The sequence below is a fragment of the Pseudoliparis swirei genome, chromosome 15 (assembly GCF_029220125.1).
Source record: "Pseudoliparis swirei isolate HS2019 ecotype Mariana Trench chromosome 15, NWPU_hadal_v1, whole genome shotgun sequence".
Taxonomy (NCBI): domain Eukaryota; kingdom Metazoa; phylum Chordata; class Actinopteri; order Perciformes; family Liparidae; genus Pseudoliparis; species Pseudoliparis swirei.
Window position 1 is genome coordinate 18,552,218 of NC_079402.1, and position 20,566 is coordinate 18,572,783.

Here is a 20,566-nt window from a genome sequence, read left to right on the forward strand (position 1 = left end):
TTCTATGTTAAAATAATGTAAATAATATAATCGATGTAAACGTGCTTGGTGTGGAACTTTCTCGAAAAACGTAGAGATGCAGTGAAGGAAAGGAAGAAAAAACATTACATATATTATAAATTCGCTGTTGTTGTTGTCATACACACAGCCGTCACATGTCCTTCCTTTTTTATATGGATATTGCAAATAAATGCATCAACAAAAACGCAGTTCCGTGTCTTTATTTGAACCGTTTTCTACAAATAACTTAACATTCAAATTGGCCGCCAAGTACTTCCTGGAGCTATTTAATCGAGTCACGTGACAATCAGGAGGTTCTTTTTTTGTGAACTTCCGTTGACGCGACTCTTTCTATATACGGCTCTGCGCGTCGCCAGTCTGCTCCGTCTGCCCGCAGCTTTTCTTCTTCTTCTTCTTTTTTTTCCTTCCTAGCTTGTTGCGAAAACGGATGTGACCGCTGTAAGAGGCCCGCGTCTGAGAAGCCAGACGGACGGTCGACATTTCAACGGAAAGACCAACCAACGGTCGGCCGACACAAGACCCCGGGGTAAACGCATTTCGATACACCTAAAGCGAGTTTACGTGACAGAAAACGCCTCACGGGAACGCGCTCGTGTCTTGTTCGCGCGAGCCGGGGCGGCCACAGAGACGTCGGAAGACAAATCCTCCATGTGAGTGTGCGCGTATGTTAGGTTAGCTAACATGTTGTGTCTTTATCCGCAGCAGCGGCGACAGCAAGATGGAGTGTGAGTGGAAGCCAGACGAGCAGGGACTGCAACAGATTTTACAGCTGCTGAAAGAGTCCCAGTCGCCGGACACGTCCACGCAGAGATCCGTCCAGCAAGTATCCTTTTTCTACCCCCCCTGAACCGAGTCGTGATCCGCGTTTTCGCTGGCTGTTCGTACGTGACGGGCAACCCACGCTAGCCCCGGGTGGGTTACCGTTATACAGCAGGTGCAGGGGTATTTATAGCATTGGGTATCGAAGTATTTTGCCGGGATTGATGTGACGTCTATACACGTCTCGTGAAGTCTTGATCCAGCAGTTAATCGCCTCCATGTCCATCCTCCCTTTGCATTGAGACCAGCAGGAGAGGAAACGACACAACCTATAACTGGACTAAATATGCAATTCATTTCACACTTGAATATTGCACATCATTTTTGCATATGAATAATCTCTAAAGAAAGCAGACCCTGTTTTGTAATAGTGATGTAGAGGTGATTGTATTGATGCTGAAGGGCTTTACAATCTGTACACATACGTCGTCCTCTGTCTCGAGACCTCACGTCGGCACAGGAGGAATTAATTCATACAGAAGGAGTTGGAGAAGAGGAGAGAGGAGCTCAGTGTATCCTAAGATGTCCCCCAGCAGCCTATAGCAGTATACCTAGGGGCTGGACCAGGGTAAACCTGATTCGGCCCTAACTATAAGCACTATTAAAGAGGAAAGTCTTAAGTGTACTCTTAAATGTGGTGCTTCAATAGAAGAGGAGCTTGATAACTAAAGGCTCTGAATAGACTATGATTTACACGCTTTATTTTGTCTTTTTTCTATACATGCACCAGGGTACAAACGTGTGCATTTCTCTCGTCACAGGGGAATTGGGTGTGACATTTTGTGTTTAAATTAGGATTTGTCCACATCTAAAACGAAAACAAATCTAAAGAACTATCTGGCCAACGTGTGGTTTAGTAATCAGAGCTGTGTAACATTTAAATTGCACAATAAATCTGTCACCCCACACGCGTCTGTATCGGAGAACAATTCATAACCACCCGCTGCATGCCGCTGGCCCGCTTGTCTTTTGTCTGGTTGCACGCTGATCCTAAATGGTTCGCTTATGTAACGCTTCATGTGCACTGCATCATTAACTCATAGACGACCTGCTGCTACAGCCCTAAATACGCCATCTGTCTGGGTACTTGCAGTGCTCAGTCGAGTCGTATGACACATTTATAACACCCCCGCCCCACACACACACACACACCAATATACTGTTACTGCACACCAACACTTCACTTCACCACATGAATTTCTGCCATTTTGACACATCTTCAGGTGAAAATAATATCCGCCTCCGTAAATAGCATGTAGTAGATTGCAGTTCTAAAATGCTCCTAACCTTTTAACATGCCAGAATACGTACAGTCGGCACCTCAACCACTTTTCCCAGAGACTTGAGCAGCTGAACCAGTATCCAGACTTCAACAACTATTTGATATTCGTTTTGACCAAGTTAAAATCGGAAGGTAAGCCCTCTGTCGTCTGTTTCCGGGTGTGGTTCTGTTCCTCGTGAACCTCAGACGTGTCACTTTAAGACATTCTAGGATGCTGTGGCTGTATTGCTCTTAGTTAAAACGCAACAAGACACGCATGTTTAAAAATTGAGTAGATCAATGAATAAATATAAGTCTATGTATCAGTTGGTTAAAAACAATGTTTTAAATGTGTCATTTTACGATCCGTCTCTTACCTCCGTGCCCAAGATGAACCGACGCGCTCCCTCAGTGGGCTGATTCTGAAGAACAACGTGAAAGCCCACTATCAGAACTTCCCTCATGGCGTTTCTGATTTCATCAAAGGGGAGTGCCTCCAAAACATCGGAGACTCCTCTCCGCTCATCCGGGCCACCGTGGGTAAGTGGAATGTGATTGTTATTTAAGACGCTGCAGTAATTGATCGCTCGTCGTATCTCGCATGCTCACATCTACAAGTTGAAAACATCCACCCTGGTACTGTAGTGTGGGACGCTGTTACTTTAACATTGAACCTACATCAATTATTTTGGAAATATGAATTATTTTCACTCGACATAAACGAATCGGGTTAAAGTAATATGAGTAGATGAATTCAATAAATTAGTTATTAGTCATCAATACTAAATAACTTCCGGCTGATATTAAAGATCAGATATTGATATAATGACACACTTGAGATAGTTTCCTTTGAGATGGAATCATTATTAATTATATATATACTGTGTGTGTGTGTATATATATATATATTGTGTGTGTAATGGCACTTTATACTATTGCAACAGCCGAAAAAATACACAAGTGAACTTCTCATTGGACAGCAGCATTAAAACCATAGTATGATATATATGATGTAATTGCATTTTTCGTCACACCAGCTAAACTAATAGTGCCGTTGTCCTCTTTACAGGTATCCTCATCACCACCATCGCCTCCAAGGGAGAGCTACAGAACTGGCCGGGGCTTTTACCTAAACTCTGCCTGCTGTTGGATTCTGAGGACTACAACACGTGTGAGGTGAGGATAAAACACGGGACGCGCCGTGACCGTCTGCTCATTAATCAGCGTCTACTTCATATGTACATTTTAATCATTACACCGTGCTGATGATGGCAGAAAAATATGTTGTCCCTCCCCCCGCATACAGAATATGGGGCAGTGGTCGTCTATGCTGTAGAAGAGACCATGAAAACCTCGCAAAGAGCAGAACGTGTGAGCAATGGCAACAGAAAATGAGAGAAGCCACCAGTTTAAATTTGAGATATGTGATCATATTGGAAATCAAATCTGACAACTCGGTTAGCATTAAATATGGGCACATGCATTCATTCCTTTTTTCAGTTTGCAGGGAACTTTGTATGCGTGTTATTCGCATAACAAAAAAAGTTTTAAACCGAATCGCATGAAATTTGGTGGGATGATTGGTTATTATCCGGGGACCATTTGATTAGATTTTGGGATCAATCGGGTCAAAGGTCAAGGTCATGGATAGGTCAAAATCTTCTTGAATCGCATGAAATATGGTGGGATGATTGGTTATTATCCGGGACCATTTGATTAGATTTTGGGATCAATCGGGTCAAAGGTCAAGGTCATGGATAGGTCAAAATCTTCTTTTTACCATAGCACGGTCAATTTTTATCCAATTGGCATGCAACTAATGCCAACATGTTCATAATTAAATGCCCAATCTTGTGATATGCGAAGGTATGTGCTCTACCGAGTGCCCATTCTTGTTCATTCTATTTCTATCCTTTTTCCCCCTCCTTTTTTTTACCAGAAAACTTTTATGCCCTCATTTTCCGACTTGGCACACAGCATCAACCTCAGTTTTTTTTTCTCTTTAGTTGATTATTGTCCAATTATTTGCATTTAAAAGAAAAATGTATTTGCTTATTATAAGTATTAATTTGATAGAGAAGAAGTGCTTCGTGTCCTGAGGTCTTGATCGTATCAGCGACTAACTGCTTGTGAAAGATGGATCAGTGCTCCAGTGCAGCAGTCTGTACAACCACAATACAGAAGCTCGTCGTGGATGTTGGGTCATCTCATGTGCCGCACCCATACGCGGCTCACATGAACTCTCTGGTCATAAATAGAGACATCAGCCTCCATAGAGGAGGTGGGTACGTCGCATTGGAGAACAAGCGCCATTTAGGCGACACGTTTAAATTGTCACGTAGCCGCAGTCGTGTTGAAGGGCAGGAAAATGTTTCACGGGATGCAACGGAAAAAACCACAGCCGGCCTCCGTCTCTAAAGCTCATTCAGACGCTGAGATTTAGGTCAGCTATTTACCGCAGAGGATCTTTAAGTGTATGTGTGTGTGTGTGTGTGTGTGTAAGGCTTAACACTGAACAGCGACCAAATGCAGCGACTCCTCATCAGGCTCCCTATGATTGTGAACAGCAGCTTGGAGGCAGGAGAGCTTCTTAATGTCTGACGGTTGAGTTGGAGCTGGATGAAGAAGGAAAAAAAAGGCTCTTCTAATCTTGTGATTTAACGGCATTCTGTATTTTTGTTTTTGACTATAAGTACTTTTACAGCTCGACAGAGCTATAAAATAAATGTGTTGAATGTTTCGAGTATTCGTATTGGCAATCATGACGCGTGTGAACTGATTTATACTTGGACAAGAGGTGAGGTTTGAGATTGAACGCAGGGCAGGTGCTATGTCGGCTACCACCCACCACAAAAAGGTGGTGGAGAGCGAGCTTTTTTTTTTATAACGTTTAATTTACTTGGAAACAGAAAAAATATATATTTTTTTTTTTTTAGCCTGTGTTTCACGACACTGGACCTGAAACCCTGAAACAAACCGTGTGGCAGGAACAGAACCGCGCCTCCCAGGCTGCCGCGTGATCTCCTGAGATTGGCTGAGGCTCGTCGTTTTTCGTGTCGCTGCTTGGGACGATATCCAAATGCAGCGTTGGGGTTCAGGGTTCCTACGGTCATGGAAAACCTGGAAAAGTCATGGAATTTTAAAATGGTCATTTCCAGGTCTGGAAAAGTCATGGAAAAAATGATATCATAAAAGTTTGGGAAAAGTCATGGAAATGTGTTATAATCACATGTTCATTTACGCCGAGTTTGAAATAATTATTATGTTTTTTTAAAGAAAGACGCTTAAAATATAAGCCGGCGTACGCTCTCAATACGCAAAATGTTCTACATTTTTTATGTTTATACCGAGATTTCAGTTTGGTCATGGAAATTTGTTTTTAACTCCTGGAAATCCACTGGTCACAATGTGTAAGAACCCTGTGTTATGGAAATCTAGTGAAAGTTAGTTCTTCTTAACGAAACATCTTTTATCCGTTAACGTCCAAATGCGTGTCGGAGGCTGCAGGTGTGTGTGGAGGGGAAAAAAAGCTCCAGGATTTCCGCGCCGCGTCGACTCCAACTGCAGCGGCGCTTGTAAATGCACTCGAGACGGCAAATAAACCGCGGCATGCCGACTGCGTTCTTCAAGGTGTTGACTGTTGCCACAGAGACTCCGAAATTATAATCCTTGCCATTACTGCTACCGGCACTTTGATATCTATTTTGGGAACGGGTTTGGCGGCTGCCGGTGTACGGTTTCAGAACACTGCGTACTTTGTAGTCCAAGCCACGAGGAGGGGGGAGGGGGGGGGATGCGTGTTGACCGTGAGATCGATGGAGCGCGTCCTCTGGGTCGTGCATTTCCGCTGCTCGGACACAAGATGATCCTCGTCACTCACTGGATTATCCTCGCTGCGAGTGGACAGCCGTCTCACTCTGTCTGTAACGGCCCGATGGGGGGGGGGTTTCTTTTATCGAGCGCTTGGGACTTTCTGTAAACGATATCGTAAAGAGCACGGTCGCTTTACGATAAGTGCCCCGAGATGACTTCTGTTATTTGCTATTCTTTAGATCTATTTGAGTTGATGTTGGGAGGAGAGAGAGAGTTGGACACGTGGTATAATTGAGGGCGTGTAGGGATTAATTTTGAGTAATGCGGTATCTTAATTCTGGGGTTATGAGTTTGTGGTTGGCTTTATCGGGGAAACATTCCATCATAACCTTTCAGCATATTGTAATACAAGTGGGACGCCAGGGAAGGCGGCTTTCTGCCGAGGCAAAAAACAACAACATTTAAATAAAGCCCATCTCCTCCTCCTCCTCCAGCACCCAGATGAGGCCCATGCTCGCTCTTCTACACGAGTACATTCATTTCTTACGTCATCCCCCATACAGTAACCTGTACCAGTCCTTCATTTCACACTTCATCCAGTTTCATACAGGACACTCTTTCCCGAGTGACTTTGAGACTCCGCCCACTCCTCCTCTCTACCGCCATCTGCCTGATGGATCGTGGAGGTCTCCATCGTGGAATATGCCGACTACGAACTATTCATACACTCTGTCATATTCATTGAATGTGTTTTAACTCTAAATCTGTCCTTCTGTACACATTACATCTATTGTTCTGTCCATCCTGGAGAGGGATCCTCCTCTGTTCTCTCCTGAAGGGTTCTTCCATTTGTTTCCCCTGTAGGGTTATTTGGGAGTTTTTCCTGATCCAATGCGAAGTTTTGGGGCAGGGATGTCTATGTGTACAGATTGTAAAGCACTCCGAGACAAATTTGTGAAATTGGGCTTTACAAATAAACTGAATTGAATTGTGACGCCAAACAATAAACTGTCTGCCTCAGCTTGAAGTTGGGTATTTTCATCTCGTCATAGTCGACAAAGTGTCTGTATTTCTGTAATACGGAGACGATAAATCGAGCTCTCTTCCCCTTGGTATCATCCGCCGTGCCGAAGGTCCCGTCTCGTTTGTGGCTGCAGAGCGGCGGTTGAATGAAAGCCCCCTGTGGCGCCGCCCCCCCCTCTCCACACGCTCTATAAGAAGGACAGGAGCAGGTGTGTAGGGGGGCCGGGTGTGATGTGGGCGGATGGCTTTATATAGGTTTTCCCGAGAGCAGTTTGACTGTTGTGATTAATGGCGGTTTGGTCGGGCGGCTGTGACGGCGTGGCGAGGATGAAGTCGACGAACCCGCTTTGACACCTCGGTGCTCGTTTGTGCCGCGGCGTTCTTCAGATTCACTGAGCGGGAGGAGGGGTGAGCTGTTTAGTTGCGTGAATCCACGCTAGAAGGCAGGCATTACACTTTAGACGCCCCAGTGTCGGCGAGATGCCATTTCTTTGCCCTTCTCTGACGCACGGAAACGCCCCTCATTACGTTTTGGATGTCATTGGGAGGGGCCTCGGGTCCGGCGCCACACATTTTAACCCTCCTGTTACCTTCACATTTACTGACATATTTTACCCTCGGGGTCAGCTTGACCCCAGCAATTAAAACCTCCAGAAAATTATTAGAATTAATATTGTTTCCCAAGTTTAAGTGTGAGGTACTTTATGTTTGTTTGTTGACTACCTAAATAGCCCTTTAAATATATAAAAAAGTTGATATTACTTATATGTTTGACAGTGAAAAACAGCCTGGGGTCAAATTGACCCCAAAGAACACCGACATTAAACATTGAATGGGGTCAAATTGACCCTAAAGGGAACAGGAGGGTTAAGATGGGATGAGTTGCATCGAGCGACATATCTGTATATTATAGTGTTTCCAGAGCTCAAATCTGCTGCTGCGTGTCATTCATTAATTAGACAAAAACAAAACGATTATAGCATTCTGCTTTTCTAAATGGAAATAAAAGGTTCTGTGTTTACATCGATGGTTAAACGGCTTTAGTGGACGGACAACGTTTCCCCGATGGCACATTTGTAAAGTTAAGATGGCAGAGAATTGTTTTGCTGCTGTGGTTTACATTCCCTCTCGTGAAAGTTGAAGAAAATGGCTGTAGAGAGTACAAACACGTTTGTCTTGTGGCCTGTATTCTCCCACAGGCTACAGCGATCACAATGAATTAACTTTACATCTTTAATGCCAGGAATACCTTTCAGATTGATCTGATCAAAGAATCTGTAAAAGAAAACATGTTCATAATTTATAGTAAATCTGTGTGACATCCTCAACTAGTATGTTTAAAAAAAAAATTTGTTTATCACCAGAGCAAGACGTCTCGTATGCAGTGGCATAAGCAGCACATGGACACAATCTAGTGGAGTGGAACAAGCTGTTTTTGCAACGACAAAGAAAAACAATCATTGTTTAATCTTCAAAATCTGGAGAACATCAAATCTAAAAGACGAGTCCTTTTCATTTTGTCCACAGTGGAGGGAAACGTCTGCGTTGACCTTGGTAACATTTGTCTGCTTCCGTCTGTGACCTTGACACGGTCTCCTCCTCATCTTACTTGCATCCCTTTTTTGCGCTCCTCCACATTTTTATTTGAGAGCGTTCGGTATCCGTCATCTGAGAGCAACGCCGACGTGGGAACTGTTTCCATGGAAACCCATTTCAGACTCCGTCGGTGTCGGCGCCGTGCTGTTTCTTGTATCGCTCGTCGGGGCTGCATTTTTGTGAGAGACGGGGGAGGCTGCAGCATATTGTGAACATGCATACTAACCATCAGTCAAGCAGCTTGTATATATATATATAGAGAGAGAGAGAGAGAGAATATTTTGTTGAGATTGTCAAAAGCAAAAATGTGATTATAAACAGAAACCTAAATCCATTCCTCCTCTGCACACCCTCGTTTAGAGCTGCAGTGTCACCTGCCTCCATGTTGGACTTTTCATAACCTTCTCTCTTGTTGTTGTTGTTTTTATTTCTCCAGGGAGCGTTTGGAGCATTGCAGAAAATCTGCGAAGACTCTGCCGAGATCCTGGACAGTGACATTCTGGATCGTCCTCTGAACATCATGATCCCCAAGTTCCTGCAGTTTTTCAAGCACAGCAGCCCCAAGATAAGGTATCGGCGCCCAAACCGTCCGACGTTTTTGACGATTAAGCCGAATTTACGTCAAACCATTTCTCGCCAACAAATTGACCGTCCGCGTTTGTCTCTGCTACGTCGTCGGTTGGGAGGATTTAGGACATTGCAATGAAAAGTGTTAAAATGCTGGATCGGGTATCATCGAGTAGGCAAGGTTCTGCACCGATCCAGTATCACTTTGTCGTATCATGTAATATGTCATGGGGAAAACACAGGAAAATCAACAACAATAACAACACGTGTCACTCGCTACCCGATCCGTATCCTTTCTTCCTCATCTCGGTTGAGAGTTGCACGTGCTCAGTACCCATCGCAGGTGCTAGAGTAGAGTGTGACATGGCTGCAGACGTTAGCAGTTGACAGCTGGTCAGAAATGAATAACATTTATTTCAAATTCAAGTAATTTCTTTTACAGTATTTTTCGTATTTAATATCTGGGGATAATCAAGTTCAGTTATCAGAATCTGTAGTGGGAAGGAACAACATCTCTGGTTTCTTTAACTGCTGCTTCCTAATTATAAGAATTACACTTCCTAATGGTATTGTATTAAGAATATCAACTTATAGAATATTTGTTTTCCCTCTTCCTATCATTAAGAGCATTTATGTCTTGAACTTATCGTAAATGCATCATCGACCAGTGAGTATGTTTTATGAAGCAGATGGATTTGTTGGCGCGCGTACCGTTTGTTTACAAGACCGACTAAACGTCCAAATATAAGTTGAAGTCTCGGCCTGTGGTGACGCAACAGACACGAGACGGAGGTGAGGCGGCTGAACCGGTGGTGATGGAGCGGAGAGGAAGACGTTGGCTGCCTTCATAGTCGTTGGGTGCCACGCGTGTGTAAGTTGTGTCTGAGTGGCGCTCACGTGGCGGTTATTGTGTCGCAGGTCTCACGCCATCGCCTGCGTGAATCAGTTCATCATCAGCAGGACTCAGGCGCTCATGATGCACATCGACCCTTTCATTGAGGCAAGTCTTACCGTTACGCACCTGTTGTGTCTCTGTTGTCCTTTTTGTGTCTCAAACAGGACTTTTCATTTGATGTCCTTTTTTTAATTGCTTTTAAATAGGATTCTTAATGTCTTGATTGTATGGCTGAATGTGCTATTTATATTTAAGAGGTACAGAATAACTTAAAAATAAAGTGCAAGCTTAATATATTACTCAGAGTAACCTTTACATATAATATTGTAAATTTTTGTGCGGCAACATGTACCCCCCTTGAAATGTTAAGCAATTCTAAAACGGCAAGAGACTATTTGTACACTTAACCCTCCTGTTACCTTCGGGTCAATTTGACCCCATTCAATGTTTAACCCTCCTGTTACCTTTATATTTACTGACATATTTTACCCTCGGGGTCAATTTGACCCCAGCAATTAAAACCTCCAGAAAATTATTAGAATTAATATTGTTTTCCAAGTTTAAGTGTGAGGTACTTTATGTTTGTTTGTTAACTACCTAAATTGCCCTTTAAATATATAAAAAAGTTGATATTTCTTATACGTTTGACCCGAAAGAACATCGACATTAAACATTGAATGGGGACAAATTGACCATAAGGTAACAGGAGGGTTAAAACTGTGAAACTGCAAAATACACCCTAACATCTTGGTACCAGAGTATTTATACCACACAAGAATGTAATGTGATAAATGACTGTTTTGACTTCGTATTCATTCCGCACTGTGTAATTGAGATGCTGTGCAGCGGTTATTGTTAGTTTTCCGTGGCCGTAGCTGGTGTCTCGCACTGTGCATAGTACGCATAGATGCATAGATATTTGACCCCGGCGTCGTGCTATCCTTCGTAGAACCTGTTTGCACTGGCGACCGACGAGGAATCCGAAGTCAGGAAGAATGTGTGCAGAGCGCTCGTCATGCTGCTGGAGGTTCGCCTGGACCGCCTCCTGCCGCACATGCATAACATCGTCGAGGTGAGTTACACGAGGGCGTAAAGATGAAGAATAAATATATCTGATTTTTATTTGCGTCCATCACATTTTCACTTAGAAATACTGTTTTTTTTGTAAATCTAAAAGTATAATCGATTAAATCTCCTCGTTGTGTAATTTCAGTACATGCTACTGAGGACTCAGGACCACGATGAAAATGTTGCCTTGGAAGCCTGTGAGTTCTGGCTTACTCTGGCGGAGCAGCCCGTGTGTAAGGAAGTGCTGTGTGGACACCTCTCTCAGTAAGGAAACTCTCACACACACACACACACACACACACACACAATACAGAGTCTAACTTTGTATTGCTGTTGATTCATAGCAACCTTGACGGTGTGCTGGTGAAGACCTTGTACTAGGATGATATTTCTCTCCCTTACCTCAAGTCGGCTGATTAAGAACCCTGACTGTTGACCTCAGTTGTGACATCGTTCAACGCGCTGTCCCATGAAACTGCTCCTTCAGCAGGAGTCCCGTGTGAGCGATTGCCTGTGGGCTCTGACCCGTCCTCGCCCTTTGTTCTCATCACTGTTCCTGTGCCCCTCTGCTGCAGGCTCATTCCTGTGCTTGTCAACGGGATGAAGTACTCCGAGATTGACATAATCCTGCTCACGGTCAGTTCATATCGCCTAATATGTGTACATGTAGGTAGAAGGATGTATTGGCCCGAGACATTCGATACGGTGTTTTGTCTGACCAACTCTGTGGTGGCAACTTTGCGCGTCTTTAAATTTTCCTCCCGCACATCCGTCCCCAGGGGGACACCGAGGAAGACGAGGACATCCCGGACAACGAGCAGGACATCCGGCCGCGCTTCCACCGCTCCCGCACGGTCGCCCAGCAGCACGAGGGCGACGGCATCGAGGACGACGACGACGATGAGCTGGATGACGATGACGATACCATCTCTGATTGGAACCTGCGTGAGTTCAGTGCCCGTTTTTTAAATGGAGCTTGTCTCGAGACCTCCTTATGTCCTCCTGTTCTCTTTACTCAGAGCGAGCAAACACACAGTGCATTGACTCGCTTATTCTTTCTTTGCGTCTGCTGCACCTGTGGCGTCTGTCCGCACACTTCTCTGTCTGCGTGTCTGTCCTCCTACCGTTCACCAAACATCAGGGAAGTGTTCCGCCGCAGCGTTGGACGTGTTGGCCAACGTGTTCAAGGACGATCTGTTGCTGCACCTCCTGCCCCTTCTCAAAGAGCTGCTCTTCCATCCCGAGTGGGTCGTTAAAGAGTCCGGCATCCTCGTGCTGGGGGCTATAGCTGAAGGTAAGAAGGCGAAGTGAAGCACAGGGCATGAGGCCTCCCCCCAGACTATGGAAGCAGAACAATGACACTGTTCTCATCCTCCAGGCTGCATGCAGGGCATGATCCCGTACCTGCCGGAGCTCATTCCCCATCTCGTGCAGTGTTTGTCCGACAAAAAGGCCCTGGTGCGCTCCATCACCTGCTGGACTCTGAGCCGTTACGCCCACTGGGTCGTCAACCAGCCTCCAGACACGTACCTGAAGCCGCTAATGACGGAGCTGCTCAAACGAATTCTGGATAGCAACAAGCGTGTGCAGGAGGCTGCGTGCAGGTACGTCCTGATGGAACCCGGCACCATTTTTAGCTTGGATGTTGTCATGCATTCCACTCAAAAATGTTTTTTTCAAGTATTTATTACCTCCGCATTGAAAATGCGGAAGGTTACGTTTTGATTGCCGTGTATTTATTTATTTATTTGTAAATACTCGCATAACTCAAAAAGTATTAAACCGAATCGCATGAAATTTGGTGGGATGATTGGTTATTATCCGGGGACCATTTGATTAGATCGATCGGGTCAAGGTCATGAAAAGGTCAAAACCTTCTTTTTACCATAACGCGGTCAATTTCTATCCAATTGGCATGCAACTAATGCTAAAATGTTCATAATTCAATGCCCAATCTTGTGATATGTGAAGGTATGCGCTCTACCGAGTGCCCGTTCTAGTTTCCACTAAATCAGTGTCCTGAAAAAAAAATGTTTCCAGTCATTGTAAACTAAATATCTTTCGTGTCCTGGAAATAAAGTTACAAATGTGTTCTGGGCGTTCCTGAGAGGGTTGGATAATAATGAATAGATCAAAACAATGAGTTGTAGCCCTACTTTTTGACTTCGCGGCCAATGTTTCTTCGAACGCAACGCTGCACTGTAACGGAAACATGAAATGTTGATCTTTTGTAGCAGTTCCTTCATCTGTGTTTGTACTATTGTCATAATTTCTAAGCATTTAAGAGCTGATTTCATAGGTTACAGCCACAGAGAGGAACATGTTGTTCTTGTGTGGTGTGATTCTTGTACGTCACACCAGCTAGGTCATCAATGAAAATAAAAATAAAAATTTTAGAAAAGCGTGGGAACCCTAATGAATGACCTTGACTTGTCTCTCTGCAACGTTTCGAAGGTCGTTGAGATGTAGCGGAGACAAATTGATGTCCTCTTCCTTGCCTTCTTTTTAGTGCCTTTGCCACTTTGGAGGAGGAGGCCTGCACGGAGCTGGTTCCCTACCTGGCTGTCATCCTGGACACACTGGTGTTCGCGTTCAGCAAGTACCAGCACAAAAATCTGCTCATTCTTTACGACGCCATCGGAACACTTGCAGACTCGGTGGGGCATCATCTCAATAAACCGGTATGCAGAACAGAAATATGGACCGTTCACTCCTCCTTTCCTCATTTCATTGTTCTCGTGGCGGGTGTACTTTCTGCCGTTGTCGGATAGACGTCGTGCCCAGAAGATGAACGAGCATCGACTCATCGTACGGTGTTTGTGTGCGGACTCATTTAATCTGCGTTACTTCCTAGGAATACATCCAGATGCTGATGCCGCCACTCATCCAGAAATGGAACCAGTTGAAAGATGAAGACAAAGATCTCTTCCCTTTGTTAGAAGTGAGTCGCTGGTGTGAAGTTGATGATAACGGTGTGTAGAAAGGCCCCTGACCCGACCCCTTGCCTTCCTCAGTGTCTGTCGTCTGTAGCCACGGCCCTGCAGGATGGCTTCCTGCCCTACTGTGAGCCCGTGTACCAGCGCTGTGTCAGCCTGGTGCAGAAGACGCTCGCTCAAGCCATGGTGAGTGTCTCTCTTTCTCTCTAAGCGCACTGTTTTGGGTTTTACGGTCATATAATCTGTATATTGAGATAACGGACTCTTCATTCTACAGCGCGTGGTAAGCACATGGTCACAAGATATTTAGGGCGTGTCCGGCTCCACGAGGCAAGAAAGAAGAGCCCAAGGAGCAAAGGGATCATATTAGGTCTCTTAGCCATCGGTGTGTTTGTCTGGTTTAATTTGTGTTCCGCCGCAGTCGTCTCACATTCAATTTAGAAGTCGGGTGCACATCGCTATTGAAATGGCGGATGCTGCTTACTGGAGAAGCGAGCGGTTTTCTGTGGTGAAAATGTTATTCGAAAAGCTATAAAAAACATGTAAAAAGCTGTGTAGCTTTCAAATGTTTATCTACAATTTGAATGTCTCCATTATAATGAGGCTTAGGAGTTTACTCATAAGGAGGGCACTCGTTTACCATGGGTTAGTGTCCATTGACGGGAGTCGCTGTATTATTGTTGCCGTGTCATATTGTGCCTGTTCAACGACTCCATTGGACTTCATATCAGCAAATGCATAACCTGTTTAACTGAGGAGTAAATCGCTGCTGGGCGAAACTGTATGTCAGAGCAGTGTACGTGTTGTAGTAGTGTGGAGTACACACACACACACACACACACGTTGGGACCATGTAGGCCTGTTACTATCTGAGCGATAAGCCCTTTTTAAATGGCAGGACAATACTGCACTTTTGACCTTGTTTTCGTTGAGCGATTGCACAATCGCTTTCTGCTGCCTCACAATTGCGAAGCAGCAGCAATGCGCCTGGCCACACCCCTTTATAAGACCAACACGCCCACGGGGCGCACAGATTTGCTCTCATGAGTTGGGGCTCAATGGGGCTCAACGTTGTGTTTACGGCTCGTTGCAGCTCGCTGCCCCCTTGTGGCCAAATGGAATAAAGGACTGCAGGTTTAATGTAAAGGGTTAAACTACACCTTCAATCATTAACAGTGGATGGAACATGTCGTTTTAGCAAGCTGACTTCACTAGAATCCAGGTCTTATAAGCAATTATAATTTGATTATCTATTATTTATTTGTGTTAATTAAATTTGCCTCCTCTTTTCTAGCTTTATCAGTCACAGCCAGACCAGTACGAAGCCCCCGACAAAGACTTCATGATCGTGGCGTTGGATCTTCTCAGTGGCCTGGCGGAGGGTTTGGGAGGCACCATCGAGGAGCTGGTTGCCCGCAGCAACATCCTCACCCTCATGTACCAGTGCATGCAGGTGAAGAAAGTGAACGACGTGCCCGCTGATCTGATAAACTGATCGAGGAACTCGCGTCGTTAACCTTTTTTGTTGTCCTCGCTGACCGCTCAGGACAAAATGCCAGAGGTGCGTCAAAGCTCCTTTGCGCTGCTGGGGGATCTGACCAAGGCTTGTTTCCCACACGTCAAGCCCTGCATCGGTACGTTCTGAGCACTTCAGACACTGGTGGGAAACCAGTTGTTGGCCGGTTGCTAAATTGACTCTCTTTCCCTCTTCCAGCTGATTTTATCCCCATACTGGGTACTAATTTAAATCCAGAATTAATATCCGTGTGCAACAATGCAACATGGGCAATCGGAGAGATATCTCTACAAATGGGTGAGCGCCTCGCATCTCAACCCATGACCTGCAATATGCCCCCTGTGTACAGTCGCCAGAGTAAAACGTGTTTCTTTCCGCCCTGTTCTCCCGCCGTTGCTCCACCCGCAGGGTCTGAAATGCAGCCGTACATTTCCATGGTGCTGCACCAGCTGGTGGAGATCATTAACAGGCCGAATACCCCGAAGACGCTACTGGAGAACACAGGTACCACTCGGTGGCGGCGCTGAGCCAGTCAGCCAGGTCACGGCACACAGGGAGGTGCTCAGAAACACGCAGGTCCATTCAGCCAGGGATCCACCACACGCACCACCTCACTCGGGCACCCCGCCCCTTTTTAGTCTCTATCCCAAAGCTGTGGGCCTTACAGGTTTGGCTGGTTTCACCAAAAGTATGCAACATATTTCTGCTGAACAATGTGCCAACATGGGCAAGCCCCGTTGTGGAATTCTTGACGCTTGAATCGAGCGAGCCGTGTAAGGGCCCAGTCTTGGGATGAACTCATGTGGACTGACGACAGTTAATGCAGGAGCGGTATGTGTGTAGATAGGTGAGTTCACAGCCCCACATAGGTCACACTTAAACAATAACTATACACAAATGAGTGAGAGAACACAGAATCTGACTAAACGTAGGGCACCTAGCTTACAGCCTTTATATTATTTTAAAGTAAAGGTTACACTGTGCTCTTGTTTTTTACAAATTTAATTTGAAATCATTATTTTGATCTCATTCGAAAGATGCTTTCAAGGGTAAAGTGTAACCTGCCTTAATTAAAGAGACGTAGGGACTAGATGTGTTCCTGTTTGTTTGCCGTCAGTTTATTTGTTGCTATAATTTACTGTTCTTTAAATGTGGATGCATATCTGCCAATAAATGTTAAATGTTGTTAAGAATGGCCAATGTTTGATGCAGGATACACGATAGTTATAACAATGTCGTAACATTCGAGTTTCATGAGAATATATTTGCATCTGGCCAGTGAATTATTGTTCACTCCTTTTTTTTTGTTGTTGCGCGTTTCCAATCGACGCATTGAAAGCACGCAACAACAAAAGTGTGAAAACACGACACGGACACAGAATAACTCGACCAGATCGAGACGATGTCGTCTGTCGTGGAGATTTCCGAGAGAACCGGCGCATCGCCGGAACTAAATTTAAAAAAAGGGCAGCCACGTAACGCCACGGTCGGCTCAGGGTGGGTGTGGCTGGACCGTTCCCCCTTTTTAGTCTCCGATCAGCTTATCCTGCACTGAACTTTATTCTGATGAGCATACACCATCTGCTTTCTGCATGTGTCATTGGACTGTTCATAAATGCCTGTTTGTTAATGAGAATGTTGCATAGTTTTGTGTCTCTTAAACTTAGGTCCTCCCTCCTCTGTGCCTCATAAGAAACCTGCTGTGCTGGATGCTAGTCTCTCCCTCCATGTAGTTGCCTTGGAGTAATCTGTCATATTTTCCTTTTTTCTTCTTCAAAAGAACCAAAAAAAGAGAAACATTTCGGTTTGTTATGGAAAAAATAACATTTGTGAGTTTAAGGGAGAAATCTCAACGTGAAGTGCTCCTGTTTAGGCCAGTCACATGCTACACGTTTAGCTCGCCTGTGTCTCTGCATCGAGAGCCACATTTTAAACCAAGCTAATAACCTTTTAAATCATTCTTCTAAAAGACTCTATAGTCTTTTTCGACCCATATGATTTGTGAAAGCAGATGCCATTGTTTGCCTTTTTCTATGAATGTCCTGTCAAAGTTGTCAATGTGTTCTCCCTTAAACGTGTTGTATGTTTTTTTGAAATAGTGTCATATTTTACATTCCTCCCCGTGACTGGAGGGGGGCAGTAATAATCAACACTAGTGAAATCTTCTGTTTATTATCATACACAGATTCTGTTGATTTATGTCTCTGAGTTGTTTGTTTTTTCTTTATTTTTCTCCTCCCCTCCTCATTGCTCATGTCTTGGTTGGCGTTTGGTGGTGTGTAACCGTGATTGCGTTACCTTAGCAATAACAATTGGTCGTCTTGGTTACGTTTGTCCTCAAGAGGTGGCACCCATGCTACAGCAGTTTATAAGACCCTGGTGTGTATTATTCAATCTTTTATTTAATTCATCTCCTCTCTTGCTTTCCTCCTCTCTTCTCGTCTGCCTCCTGTTGCTCCCCTCTTTCTCCCCTGTGGCTCTCCTCTCTCACTCTCCTTCTCAAAAGAAGTCTCTTCAGTTGTTTTTGTTGTTGTTTTTCTTATCAGTTTGTAATCATTGCCAACCATGTGACTAACCCTGTCCTCTTTTAGGTCCTACTTGTGATTTGTGTTGTTTGCCTCAGTAGCACCTTCATGTATTATACATTGTTTAATTTCTAGTTGTTTTCTTTGTCATCGTTAACTGTCGCTAACCTAAGAAATGCATGGGATTAGACTAGTTACACGCCTGCTGGTTTAGCAACCGAGAAAGGATGCAGTCTATGCTGCAAAAGAGCATTCCTCCATCCCTCTCTCGGACAGTCACCCAGCTGCATGCGCCAGTCCCCCCCCCCCCCAAAAAAATTACCCCAACCTTCAAAAAGTAATGTTATTTTCAAGGTGCTATAGACGAGGTTTTTAAGAAACGCACTGCTCGTAGACAACAGTGGAGCCATTCCAGCTCACAGGAGCCTGTTAAAAGCAAAAGCGTCTGATTTTGTTTTATTTTAAAGTGTTTTGTGTGCATGCTTGACTTGTTGTGGTTATCTCTTAGGTCGTGAGACACAATGTTCTCCTCTCACGGATGTAGACGTATAAAGACTTGTATGTTTTAACATTGACGATAATTAGAAAAACACCTAAACATTACATCTGCATTAAGGATGGAAATAGGCGATATTTTATTTTCTCTCAGATATAACGTTAGTGTATCCATATGGATATTTGCGGTAGTCGTTCATAGTGGCACTTGTTTATTCAATTCTTCTTTTTTCTTTTTGATATGTGTGATGTTAAATGTGGTCGTCCCTGTCGTCAGGTGCACCTCTCTGCGAAATATAAGAGACAACGAGGAGAAAGACTCTGCGTTCAGAGGGATCTGCACGATGATCAGCGTCAACCCGGGAGGCGTCGTGCAGGTGAGCTCCCGCAAACACGGCGGCCGTTAAGTTGCCGGTTGACATGTTGCCTCACCCCTCTTCTCTGGAACAGGACTTTATATTCTTCTGCGACGCAGTGGCCTCCTGGGTCAATCCAAAGGACGATCTCCGAGACATGTTCTACAAGGTAAATGCTCAGAGTAAAATTACAGACCAACTCGGTGACCCCGCCTCCCCCCCCCCCCGTGGCCGAAATGTCGGGGGTTGGCCCACTGATAACACCCCGCCGTCGTGCACAGGATCTATTTTGAAAGGCAGCGCGTGTGAACTTCTCCTGGTGTTTGATTTCAGATCTTTCACGGGTTCAAGAACCAAGTGGGCGAGGAAAACTGGAGGCGCTTCTCGGATCAGTTCCCCATGCCGCTGAAGGAGAGGCTGGCCACCTTTTACGGGGTGTAGCTGTTTCCGTGTGTGTGTGTGTGTGCCTCGTCGCTGGGGTCAGTCTCCCTCCCTCCTGCATTCAGAAACACAAATATGTGTGTGTGACGTGTTTGTTTCTCTAACGAGGCATCTCTCTCTCTCTCTCTCTCTCTCTCTCTTTCTCCGCACAGGTCGTCCACTATGGGAGATAACATAGGAACTTCTTTTACCCGGGGAACATGTTGCTACCCTTTACTGGGGGGGAAGGGTCCGCCTGCTGAGGGGAGGGACAGGGGGGGGGGGTGCGGACCCCTCTCTAACCTGAAGGACGGGGTGGGAGGGAGGTGGTAGCTGCAGTGCCCCCATGCACAGGCAAGGGGGTGGGTGGGGGTGGGGGGGGGGGGGGTAAAGGGACTGCCAGAGCAACCTTATCATGGGGAGGAAAATTCACGTTATCGCACCTCAATCGTAAATAAGGAAAACCGATCGCCATTTATTCCCCTCAAACGTCCCTTTTTTTCTCCTTTTTTCTCCGTCGCCTGAACTACTGAGAAGAGAGGCGAGCGAAGCCGAAGACTTTGCAGAACTCTGGGAAGCTTTTGCTCTTTTTGTTGTTGTTGATTAGAGTGCAGAAAACGCTCCTCGGAGCCAGATTTACGCTTTTGTCATCGCATCCGACCGGCGAGGGCCGCGTGGCCGCTCTCGACACGACTGGATTCTACCAGCAGAGTAGAGGGCTGTTCATTTAACATGCAGTTAAGTTGATGGTTCATGATTCTCTCCATGAAAGGAAAGCTTAAAGCTGAGAGCATCGCATCGGATCCGACCCCCGACTGTAGAATGCTGCATATCACCAAGAATAGTTTTAAAGGTTTTTTTTCTTCTTCTCCTTTTCAGTGTTTCTTTTCTTTCGTTTGACCGGCGAGCACGAGGTTTTCTTTTTCAGAGGAGCTCTTCTGGGAATCGGTAGCATGCTTGTGTCATTGTGAAAAGCCGTGGAACATCAGTGGTGTGGGTTGCCGTCGAGGTTCTTCTTCGACCTCGTAGTTTATCTCTTTACAGTACTCTTTGTTCGATTTTCCTCGGCCTGACAAAATTATGGCGATTAAGCCGTAGCGTAGCACGGCCGACATTTTTTTTCCTTCTTCGCGGAGACACTTTTCAGTCTCGGGGCCTCGATGTGACGTCGGGAGCGAACCTCTGGGCTCGGTCTAGCGGCGTCGACGTTCGTAGGCGAGCAGAGCGAAGCTGCGGACGCCTCGGATCCTTTCGT

At 45.2% G+C, this 20,566-nt stretch overlaps 1 protein-coding gene across 5 annotated transcripts; it reads left to right on the forward strand.

Moving 5' to 3' along the window:
* The first annotated feature begins 394 nt into the window (after positions 1-394).
* Positions 395-19,567, forward strand: tnpo1 (transportin 1). Of its 5 annotated transcripts, none has more exons than XM_056432809.1 (25): positions 395-547; positions 724-844; positions 2,179-2,254; positions 2,492-2,641; positions 3,171-3,277; positions 8,970-9,103; positions 10,019-10,100; positions 10,945-11,067; positions 11,209-11,327; positions 11,639-11,699; positions 11,843-12,008; positions 12,205-12,357; positions 12,442-12,667; positions 13,573-13,744; positions 13,918-14,004; positions 14,078-14,185; positions 15,294-15,452; positions 15,546-15,633; positions 15,714-15,812; positions 15,924-16,019; positions 17,819-17,894; positions 18,813-18,912; positions 18,986-19,060; positions 19,225-19,370; positions 19,485-19,567. In XM_056432809.1, the coding sequence occupies exons 2-24, from the start codon at positions 740-742 to the stop codon at positions 19,330-19,332; spliced, it is 2,670 nt and encodes an 889-aa protein (XP_056288784.1). In that variant the 5' UTR covers positions 395-547; positions 724-739; the 3' UTR covers positions 19,333-19,370; positions 19,485-19,567. The 5 variants fall into 5 exon arrangements, 4 of the variants coding, with proteins under 4 accessions (XP_056288784.1, XP_056288782.1, XP_056288781.1 ...); XM_056432807.1 differs by having other exon boundaries at positions 15,294-15,451; positions 15,536-15,633; XM_056432805.1 differs by having other exon boundaries at positions 471-547; positions 727-844; positions 15,294-15,451; positions 15,536-15,633.
* The last annotated feature ends 999 nt before the right edge of the window (positions 19,568-20,566 follow it).